The 11,852-nt window shown below is 40.6% G+C and overlaps 1 protein-coding gene and 1 long non-coding RNA gene across 5 annotated transcripts in view; one reads left to right on the top strand and one right to left on the bottom strand.

Annotated features, from left to right (window-relative positions):
* Positions 1-2,614: 2,614 nt before the first annotated feature.
* Positions 2,615-9,951, top strand: LOC125941522 (uncharacterized). The gene is made up of 2 exons (XR_007464413.1): positions 2,615-2,718; positions 8,161-9,951. It is a non-coding gene; the product is annotated as an uncharacterized LOC125941522 (long non-coding RNA).
* Positions 9,787-11,852, bottom strand: part of LOC119436584 (general vesicular transport factor p115) — a 52,737-nt gene continuing 50,671 nt past the window's right edge. For all 4 annotated transcript variants that reach the window (XM_037703469.2, XM_037703471.2, XM_037703470.2 and 1 more), the window contains one exon: positions 9,787-10,148. In XM_037703469.2, coding sequence (XP_037559397.1) covers positions 10,053-10,148 — 96 coding nt within the window. In that variant the 3' untranslated portion in view covers positions 9,787-10,052. The remainder of the gene's footprint in view (positions 10,149-11,852) is intronic.

Genomic DNA, 11,852 nt, shown 5'->3' with positions numbered 1-11,852 from the left:
CTCTTCTGCGTTGAAACATTTCATTCAGACTACTGCATTTCTGCAGCGTAAGAATCATGATATCATTACTCGAAACGTGGGAGAGTGGCTTATACCCCATTTTCGTACCGACTATAAACACCTGTCTTTGAAACATTATAACCTTCCATCTATTCTAACTAAACATAATGACTTAGACAAACCCACAGTAAATATATTACGTGAAATACTTCAGAATTACTAATTTATTTATTCATTCAATTATCTATCAAAACACAGTCTTCATTTGTAATGGACTGTGTTCTACAAAACAGGTTACTCTGGTTTCTAACGACTTATGTATTATTGGTTCATTTTTGTTACTTGCTATCGATATATAACTGATGTTATTTTGTCCTATTGCAATTAGTTCTTGTATAAGCAGTGTTATCATTTCTTTCTGTCAGTAAAATTAGAGTGTTGTATACGTATTACTGTAGAATTGTGCTTTGTTAGTTTCTTGAATTAATGTTTGTTTTGCATTGTAACACAAATGCATTGTTTTTTTTGTGTTTTTTTTTTTCGGTTCTACAAGTAAGAGTATAGAGGTTCTCAATGTATAATCATTTCTACTATCTGCGTAAATAACTTGTTTATTTTCGTGTATGATGCTTTTAATTACATCTATTATCTGTTTACCTGTCACTTGTTGCCATGTATGTATGGTCTCCTGGGCCCCGTCAAGCTGTATTCTTGCAGGTTTTAGCCCAGGAGTTCAGCCAGAATCTTTTCTGGTAAATAAAGAACATTGAATTGAAAAAATACAGCACAAGAGTAACAATTGTGTACTGTGGCCGACTTTGCTTCGCAGTGCCCTATGAAAAATTCACAATGATGTGCATTGTTACAAACTAATATAGAATAAGTCGAAGAGATTTTGTGGAAATTGTGTTTGCAAGTATATTGGCCAATATACTTGTAATTATGGTACTTACTACTTTTTATTGTGACCGGTCACAATAAAAAGTAATAAGTACGGTCACAATAAAAAGTAATAAGTACCATAGCCCATGACAGTTTTAAGCACAGTCAGAGCTCTAACACTTTTTTTTTACTACCTTTTTCACTTACTATCCAAGCTGTGGCATATTTGCAGCGTGTGATGGAACAAGCTGTAGACTGGACTTACTTTGTTAGAGACGCAGGCACAACCAGCCGGCATTCAGAGTCGTGCTGGTTGCTCTGCACATGTAAAATAATTCCACCAATACAGAAATAATAATTATACGTACGTTTGTATAGCATATATTTTTTTTCTTTAAGATATGACCTACGCGTGTTGCCCTGGTGCGTTACAGCAGGGCCGGTTACAGCATGGATATAAATAAGCAACTCATCATTTTGGCAACGTACTTGCTAGCTCTTCAGGCAGCTTGTTCCATTCTGCTATGCACTTTGGAAAAATGGAACAATATCGAAGTGGCACGCCCTGGGCTGGTGGTGTTCACGTATATTTAGGGTATGATCGTTGCACTTGGAAATATAAAACAGTTTCTTTAGGCAAGTTTCCTTAGTAATTCCAACTTTATTGTGGAATATTTGAAAAAAAAAAAAAACAGATTTAGCATTTAGCTAACTCTGAAATATTCAGAGTTAGCTAAATGTTAAACCTAACCAGCTGGAAACCAGCTGGTTAGATTTAGCCAGCTAGTCGCGCTAACTTGTAGAAATATAATCGTTTTATCATCACACAAAATGCGGGAGCAATATCGACTCACGTAAATGGCAGTCTCACCAAACTGAAAGTAAATGCTGGGTAACCGAATGTATTTCATGAGCTCTAAACTTGGTGAAGGTGCGTCTAAACCTGTACTAATGAAGTAACTTCACTGATTACAACAGCTGCGTACGCAAATAGCCGCATTTTCTTTTTTATCCCCCGCATGCGATCGGTTCTTCGTCGTCTAGACACGTACGGTCCCTGATGTAAAGGAGCGTTAACCTCCTGAGGACGCTGCAATTTACGCTATTTACATGCGTCTAAACCTGTACTAATGAAGTAACTTCACTGATTACAACAGCTGCGTACGCAAATAGCCGAATTTTCTTTTTTATCCCTCGCATGCGATCGGTTCTTCGTCGTCTAGACACGTGCGGCCCCTGATGTAACGGAAAGTTAACCTCCTGAGGACGCTGCAATTTACGATATATATATATATATATTTACATGCGTTTAAACCTGTACTACTAAAGTAACTTCACTGATTCTCGGCTGCGTACGCAAAGCCACTAGCCCAGCCTAGCCAATCAGAACTTCAACAGCAGACGAAATGGACATGTCCACGCGGTGGACTCTTACAGAATACCTGATCCCCAGGAGCGTATTTCTCCTGTCGAGGAAGCGGCGCATGTGTGGACAGATTGACCTTTTTCGGCAATTTACATGCGACATTTGTTTTCGTCGGCAAGACGGCGTGCACACGTTTTCGGTCTAGGGGAATCCGCGTCCAACAACAGGGAAAGAAGGGGATCTTTTCCTGTGGGTCGCAACAGGGCAAAGGAACCGGGTTTACCTATATGAAACCGCTACTGGGGACACTTTCTCGCTGGCAAGGACTAAATGGTCGCTAGGTGCCACACTTTTTTATGACGGTCATCCGACATTACGAAGGCTCTTCGGGTGTCATGCGTGTCTTAGGCCGAAGAAGGTTATCTCACGGGCCGTATAGAATAACTGCGGGCGCTTTCTCATCTGCGAAGGTCAGGAATACGATGATGATTTCTCATATATGCATTTTTGACGTGTATATTTACTGTGTATATATATCGTTGTCTGAGCCCAGATTTACGTGTGTCATCCGCACCACAGCAGTGCATACGCGAGCCTGCACTCTTTGGGCTGTCCCACAACGATAATCGTGACCTGTCTTGCCGTATTTCTTTCTTTAACGCTGCGAGCCCGGTACTTCCAGGTCACGAACGGCATGCGCATTATCAGCGTGATGTAGCATTGTCGACAGGAAAGTAGCGAGCGCAGAGTTTTCAATGAAGCACAAACAAGGCAGATGATGATTATCGTTGTAGGACAAGATAAGCCCCAGAGGGTGCAAACTTATTTAAGAGTGTATGCAAAACGCAGACTGTGGCCGTGTGTGGTTTGTTTTCGCGAATGATGTGACCATCTTACGATGTATTTCCAGTGGAATGAAAGCCCTTGACTCCCTAATGGTAGTCTACGCAACGAAAACTTTGGATGAAGCATTGTAACTCTTTGTAACCCTAGCACACGTTCGAAGGGAAGTTTGCGAGCTAACACATTATTGCTGACCTAGCTGGTAATTGAAGTAGCGCTAAGGTCGCACAGGAAGACCGCAAATGGATCGAAAAACGGCGCAGCGCGCTGTTTCGTTCGTCCCTTCTGTGTCGTCCTGTGCTTTGCACTGCGTGTTGGGGTTCATGTACCGTTCAAATTCAAACTTGCTTTTTGTATTGGCCCCGTATTCTAGAAGCTTTTATGTATGTATCGATGTGTGTGTACGCATTAACTATGAAATCCATGCAGGATAAATATCCGCTAAAATGGGGGCATGCTGCAAAACGATATCTACATTGGCGCGAACGCCAACGTAAATATCGCTGGGCACCGCAACGCCACAACAGCCACATCGCCACAGTCGACATCGAATATTTTTGTTACCAAACTGAATATGCATTTGATGTTTGTGTTACCTAAATTTGCAGCAATGTATTTATTCCGCAGTGACCTAGGGAATTTCAGAAGTATTTAAGGAAACATAAGCATTAATGAAATTCTGGCAACACTGTAGTACACGAAAATCTGCCAACTTGTCGTTTATCTAGGGAAAAAAAGGCTTTAAATTTAGGCAACTATGAAAAAGCACGGAAATCTGCAAACTTTGGGTCGGCATATATCAGTGTTTCCAGATGAAATGTCCCTAAACGCTAATATATTTATTACCTTTTAAAACTATATAACAATGTGAAGACGCCCAACAAAATTTTTGAAACTCATGCAGTTACTTTCTACATGCGTAGGGACAAACATTTCTTTTCGAAATGGTTGTTCTATTTTAAATACAAATTATGTATTACTTTTTACAACATTGTTTTTGTCATGTACTAAGTATATATAAATTACCAAGTGACGTATTTTCATCTGAAATATTTACTTGCGTTTGTTGACAGACGCGAAGTGTTCTGACATTAAACGTTGGTTTCACTTTTGCCGTTTGTGATGTGTTGATGAAGGAATGGGCGTTTACACAGAAATAACGTCGTAGGTGATCTGTGGAAATGCTTGTATTCACCAGCAGGCAACGTGTTTCAGGAGGCTGAAGCATAGCCTCCTATATAGCCTCCTTTAGTATATAGGAGGCTATGGCTGAAGGTATTTTGCGCGTTGAATGGCGTGCAGTAATCTGCACGGTAATGTGTGTAATAACGAAACAGGCGCGCTGCTAGGTTGACTGGCCGGCAAGGTTCTGACTGGTGTTGTAGAAGTCGCGGGGCGCTTTTTTCGTCGCGACGATAGATTAGATTTTTTAAAAGTACTGCTCCAGGAGGGCACATGTAACCGGCAAACGGAGGCATGAGAGCACCCGAGATTATAATCGCTGTGTCCAAAGGTACTTCGAACGTACCTGCTTTGCTTTCGTTTCGGTAGCTTCGCGGCTCCCACCTACCGATTGTGCACATGTTTTTGCAGAAAGATGTTTATTTAACTCAAAAGGGGGACCACTTAAAAATGCTTTTGAAAAAAGTCACAGAGAGTAGCATACGAAAAGCCTGGCACTAGCGAAGATACTGCTCCAGCAGAGCAGTCCCGGCGACCCCTACTGCTCCCCCGGGAAAATCGGTGATGTTATCTCTAAGGTAGAGCGCCATAAGGCGCGAGAAAGGTATAATCCGGCAGGGCTGACTCAGAGCGAGTGTCGCAGGCTCGAGAAAGTCTGTCCGACATACTGCCAGCAACGAAAAAAAGCTCCCCGCGACTTCTACAACACCAGTCAAAACCTTGCCGACTGGCATATGCCAGTACTACACGTTGAGTGCTACTACAGTGAGCTAGATGGTGCTACCACGGTGCTACTGCGTTAATCAGAGATTATACAAAAGCTTTCTGCATCATACAGAACGAAGCATTTCAGTGTGCATGGTAATATATCACAGAATACCTATAATAATGGTGATATGTTTTATATTATTGTTGGCAACGTAGAATAACGAGCGCCACTCTTCCCGCATATGTCGCGAGTCATTCGCATCGTTTTGCATACGATTCCCGAATATTTTCTGAAAGAAGATATTTGTGAGAAACTGGGAACACACAGAAATAAACTATGCTTGTGGACATTTATCGTTTGTAACTTTTGCACGAATATGCCTACATTGAGAAACACAATTTTTTTTTTTTTTTTTCGCGTGGTTTAGCTAGCTAGGGGTTGGACGCTGCCAGGTGCATCAATCAGACTATTTTAGAAAAAGAAAAAGTTAAACATGACCTTACTTATTGTGCCAGTGGACCAACGAAAATCACATAACCCAGATGATCGTAGCTAGCGGTCGGGAACTACTAGGTGCTACTTAATTATTATCAGTTCATTTACTTTAAAAGATCAAAATAGAACTCTTACTATATAGGACCGATGAGCTTAGTTTCCAGCAAGGCAAGAGTAGCGTGCATAAGGTTTAGTTCGTAAACCATGAACCATTCCATTCTCCAGAAACTATACTCCCTCCTCTATTCCTCACACATATAGCATTGTTATTTGTTCCCAAACATGAAACACACATGCACATCCTTGTTTGTATTTCATGTCCACTGCGACGGCGTAAAAAAAGAAAAACTGAGAGGGCTGCTTAGTGTTCAGCAATAAACAGATTAGTAGCATTATACAGTAGTAAAAGAAATAGGCAAAAAGCAACTATAATACTGCTGATCTTTAATTGCATCTTTATGCTGCTCAATTTTGTGAATGGATGCATGTATGTTGGCATGTTGCTTCTGTTATTTTTGCCAAAGTGCCAAACAGTTTGGTACGAGGCCCGGGGGACGTGATAAGCATATTGTGCCTTAACCAGAAAAAATTTAGCTAGGTAGCTGTTTATAATGGACAATTAAATTTGTCTATATTCATTGGTGCAATGAGTCGGCTTTTTCAGAAAAAGTTGTGTGTGGAAACCATGAGACCATAATCAAGTTCCTGTTTCTCCAAGGCAAAGGTGCAACTTAAGCAGGTGCATGATGAAATCTCTCAAACTTAGGTTGACAGAGGCCCTTCATATGGTCCCGTTAAACATCGGGTTGCCAATTATAAAATTGGCCATTTTGGTGTTGAAAGTGAGGAACCCAGTGGAAGCCCTGTAAATGCTGAAAATTACAGAATGCCATCCATGACATGATCATAGAGGACCATAAAATATTGGCTAAAATTATTGCTACATATCTGGGAATATCGCATGGGAGAGTTGGTGCCACTGTCCACAATGACTTGCAAATGAAAAAGGTGGCAAAGTGGATCCCAAACATTTGACAACTCAACATAAGAGGAAACGTGTTGAGACATTGGTGGCTGTTTTGGAATTGGTAACCGGGAACTGGTACCTGGTGATGAGACATAGATCTACTATTATGACCCCGAGAAAAAGGAACAGTTTAAGGAAGGTAGGCACAGTGGTTCCCCCAGCTGCCTAAGAAGTTCCGTGTGCAAAGGTCGGTGCAGAAGCAAATGGCGACAGTCTTTTGGGAGAAAACATACAGGTCCCATAGCAAAGTGTACAGCTCCCATAAAGATTTTTGCCGGTCCCGTATCAGGGCAATACAGTGTTCTATAAGACAAATAAAATGTTTTATGGGTCCCAATTGAAGCAATAGAAGTACTGATATAAACTTGTATTGGACAAATAAAATGTTTTATAGGTCCCAATAGATGCATTAGAAGTAGTGCTCATGATATAAACTTGTATTGGTAGTATTGCTTGGCAAGAAGTCGACCAAGCAGATGTGCCAAACATCGAGAATGAAGGCAGAAAAGGCGTCGCTTTAATGAAGGGTTTATGCATTCCAAGCTGTTTATTTGTTCTACTGAGGATATTTAGATACCGTTTGTTGTTTCACTGTGTAATTTTGTAGAGATCATAACTGGCCGCCAGCACATTGTAGGGGTAGAACAGATGTAGGGGTAGAACAATTCGTTCTATAAGTGCTGTCCTGTGTGTGCCGATTGTGGTTGCTGCTTCTGCCTTGCCAAAAAGGTAATTAAAAGTCCGGGATGGTTCATGTAGAAAGATAAGCTTACGAATAAACAAATAAATGCACAAATAAATGCACCGTAGAACAAATCACTTTGGTACACAGTGCTACTGTCAACATCAATACACTTGTAAGCTAATAGACCAATACAGGTTATCAGTTTTATTAGTGTCAGGTCTATCGTTTCATAATTCAATAAGATGAAACCTATAGAAACTAAAAAAATATTTCTATTAGAATTTTTCCTAGGTAGTTACCTCCAACGGAGTACAACCATCAATGCAGAATGTTCTTATAGACGAAGTTGAGGCAAAACATTAAAAAAAAAATTGAAGCTACAAGATTTTGGAAGCAAATGATGCTGCGAGAATTCTCTGCACCATCTTTAACAAATTCCTCGGATTTTAAACACATTAGTACCCCTGGAAAAGTAATCTATGTCAAAAAGAGAAAAATTCAAGTAGCTATTAGTAGGCTTCGCTGTCGCATACCTTCTCTAAATCTTTATTTACACAAGACTGGTCTGGCACCCTCACCAATTTGTTATGTGTAGGAACGATGAGACCATTGAACATCTTGTTGACAATCTTTTAGCTTAAAAAGTAACCGAACCTCAGAAAAACCACTCCACCTTCTTAGATTAGATTTAACTGTTCAAAATTTACTATTTTTGGGTGCCCCTACACTAGGGCACAGTGACAGGAAGGTTAGTGCTGCCGTCCAAGATTTTCTTTTACCATCAGCGAGATTTTAACTCTGAATAAAAATTTTAAGCCACCTTTTCTTTCACCCAATTTGAACTTTGAAGTTTTATTTTTATGGTATAATTTTTATTTTCATAAAATCATCCAGGCTCTCTAATCTATCTTTTGATTCTAACGTACCTATTATGAAATTTTGTCCTCTTATTTTGTACTTTGACCTAACAGATTCTTGACCAGTCCCCCAGAGTTGGTATGTGCCAGTATTTCCCAAGGATCTGCATCTACAATAACACCGAGGAAAGCTCTCCAAAGGTGTTGTCCTGTTGCATAACATTGCCTCATCACACACTGAAAACAATGGCAAAACTGACCTCCTTAATATTTCAAGTGATGCCCCCACCCTTGTCCGAACTGCACCTCCTTCCAACTCTTTCCCGTCCAAAATAATAAAAAAAAACCCAGAGGGACAATAATTTGGGAGTGTTCTGGAGGCATCTAACGCTGCAATTGAGTAAGTGTTTCACCAGCAGACAGATTTTTTTTCTTTTCTTTTTTGCAGTAATAAGTTGCAGGAGATGTCGCAAGTGCATAGACTTCATTGGGGAATATGTAAATAGTGTGGCAGTTAGTTTTATAGCCAAGCTTTTTCTGGGCAATGCTCAATACTTATCAGCACCCCCTCGTACATATGTAGTTTTGTTTTGCTTCCTTGTTTGTCAAGTGAAGAGTGTGTACAACAATTGCTAGTTTTGCTCCACACCCCTTCTTTACTGGATGTTAAACAATTTAGATTTTTCTGATGACATCAATACGACAAATAAACCGAAAAAATAAACTACAGAAACCATTTATTTCAAAACATTAAACAGAAAAAAAAAATTGTGCAAGCATTAATTCACAGTAATGCTCTTGCAGGCAGTCAGTTTGCACTGCAATTTGGTACCAAAGAATAGTTGACCTATGAACAATCACTTTATTTAAAATTAGTACCACTCCGTGCTTCATGAACACAGATTACTCGTACACATGCGGTTCTCATTAGGTATGCAGATATACTAGTTTATGTGCAAGGATGAGCAGAGATTGTCCCAGTGGTTTGGAGCAGCACAAGTGGAGTGACTGAGCAAGTTTCTCCAGCGTAGGAACAATGCTTAGGTTTATTTATAGCTGAACAGTTTGGAGGCCTTTTAGGTTAAAATAAAAATGCATTTGTTAACTTCATGTTCACTTGGAAGGGAAAATTGTTGGCAAATAGACAACCCGGAGTCATCAAAAAGAAAGAGAAACGGAGACAAGCAAATTGAGTACAAAGGATTCTACTTCAATCTCAATAATTGACCAGATGCAGCCATTTTCTTTGTACTCTTTCTCTTAGGTACTCCTTTATTTTATCAGCTACTTTTGCTCTAAGAATGCCAAAGTTGCTACGGTTGTAGGAGCATTTGCTGAAATTAACTGTATGTTTCCTAGCTGTGTGTGAAGTTGCAGGAGAGTAGCACTTGCATGGATGCAAGAGAAAGCTGGCAGAACATAGTGTCATGGCTATGAGCAAATGCTCCAGTACACTTTGCAGTGCTCCTTCATGCATAGCAAGCTCCTCAAGACACAAAGGTTGTACTTGATTTATGCAATAAATGAAAGTTCAAACCAGAATTCAATTATGTGCTGTGCTACAATAATACTCCAGCATTGTTAAAGTATGCTCAAGTTGTTTACATTCTTGAAGCTACCTTCAAATGTGGCAGTCTGCTCAAACACTGTTACAATTTGTTGTCACCTTACTTCAGCCAAACAATAATATTATACACTTGCAAAATTTGTGTTTCTTGTAAGAACAGTCCAAGACCAATGCAACATGTACAAAGATTTCTTTATTCACCAAGAAGACCTTGTTGCTCGTAGCTCAGGGCCATCACAAGCATTTGATGCAGCAGTAGGTCAGTCTCACGCAATGTGGAAAAAGCTCAATATAATGTGTATCTATTTCCTCACAGTAGCCCCAACCTTCCACCCTTTTTCACTGAAGAAAAAAAAATGCAAATAAAGCAATTTTGTACAAGCAACAGCTGTTTTGTTTACAGTCTATGCAACTCTCAGTGCCATTACTGGTGCAGTAGTCACACTTCCTCATTTGGCTCGCCAACCACAACAAGGTCCTCTGTCTCGCCAAGGTCGCTGCCCAAATCGTCGTCACTTTCACCAAGATCGGGAACCTGCAAAGGTTGCACGCAAAATGGGACAAGTGCAAGAGTGCTCTGATGATTGCTTTTGTGCATTCAAGCACAAAAAGCGAAAACTTTTTACTTACCTCAATTTCCAGATCATTATCTAGGCTTAGGTGCATTAAACCGAACCCAACCTTAAACAAAAACCAGAACGTAATCTGTAGTTTTTACTATGATCTCATTATGAGGCCAACCGCAGTTGGTGGGCCCCGGATTAATTTTGACCACCTGGGAAAGGTTCTTTAAGGTCCACACAATGAATCGTGCACAAACGTTTTTGCCTTCCGCCCCCTTCGGAATGCGGCTGTCATGATTAGGATTGAACAAAGGACCTTGAGGTCAGCAGTGCAACAACATAGCTACTGGGCTACACGGCAGGTTTACGTTAATATGACATTCGTGCTGGCTATGCTAGTACATAACCTGCTTTGCTGCACTATGTGCTTTCCTTTGCATTACTGTCTTAATAATGTGTGCATCAACAAGAAAAGTCAATGTTGAGTGTCTAGACAGGAGCATGATCACTATCAACAGCACAATATTTACCCACAAATTTTGGGTGAATGAGATAAACAGATGATGTGAACTGAAGAGGCCAAGCAGGTCCCTGCCCACAGTGTGCAAAAACATGCAATGCAGTGAAGCCAGCCCTAAATAAAAACAATCCTTTTGCTTTTAAGAGGCCCTGGAGCACCCACTATTTTCTAAAACTTCAGCACGGTGAAAGGAGTGCAGTACCTTTCAAGGAATATGTACAATTCCGCAGTGGGAGTTGGTTAGACAGAATTAAAACTGGCAAGCGTTATTGTGCTTGGGTGTCGTGTTTTGTTTTATCGCGTAAGTCCTGTTCCTTCGTCACTTTTTGCAAGTTTTAATTAACGAATATGTGTTTGAAAAGAATTTAATGTGAACATAGATATTAAGAATGGAATGTTTACTTCCTCCATTCACCCTCAACTCGTTCATATTCCCCAGTGGGGTGCCACTGGCAGGAATGCTCCACCTGTAGTGCCTACCTTTCACATTTTCGTTTTTTTTTTTTTTTTTTTCATCATGCCATTGCAGGCGACACGAACTGTAACATAGTGTCTCTGCTGAATTATGGCTGCTACCAACACTGATGATTCAATCAGATCACGCCTGGGACCCTTCGCTGAAAATGAGCAAGTGTATTTTGAGATGGCTATATTACAAAGCTGCCCGAGGGCAACAAAGGTGCAGTGATTTAATGGGTGAGATGCGTTAACTACCATTTCCCTTGTTTCTCAGTAACTCCCAATAGATATAAAAGGGCACACACACACGTGCAAGATTATGTGCGCAGGTGGGTCAGTGACTGGTGTCTATGGGCTGCTGTTGCCCCATGTCAGCTGACTAGCAGCCAGTAGCTCCATAAGTGGCAAGCAAGCACTCTCTGTTTGATTATAGTCGCATCAGATATTTTTATGTTTCACTTAAGTCGACACTCCGCATACAACTACAAAACTTGGCCGAGGTGTTCACTGCTCCATGCTCTATGCTTGCAAAATGCTTTGCTCACCAAGCTCAAGTGGAGGTTCAGGGTCCCTTTAAGAAATAATGTGCTTGCTTTTGTTAGTATGCCAAGCATAACATAATTGTCAAGTGTGGTAGAGATGCCAAGCATGGTTTAAGAAAGGGGACTGCACATCTTTCTAAGCAGCATACAACTGC

This window comes from Dermacentor silvarum, chromosome 1, assembly GCF_013339745.2.
Source record: "Dermacentor silvarum isolate Dsil-2018 chromosome 1, BIME_Dsil_1.4, whole genome shotgun sequence".
NCBI lineage: Eukaryota > Metazoa > Arthropoda > Arachnida > Ixodida > Ixodidae > Dermacentor > Dermacentor silvarum.
This window is presented reverse-complemented; position numbering and strand designations above follow the sequence as displayed.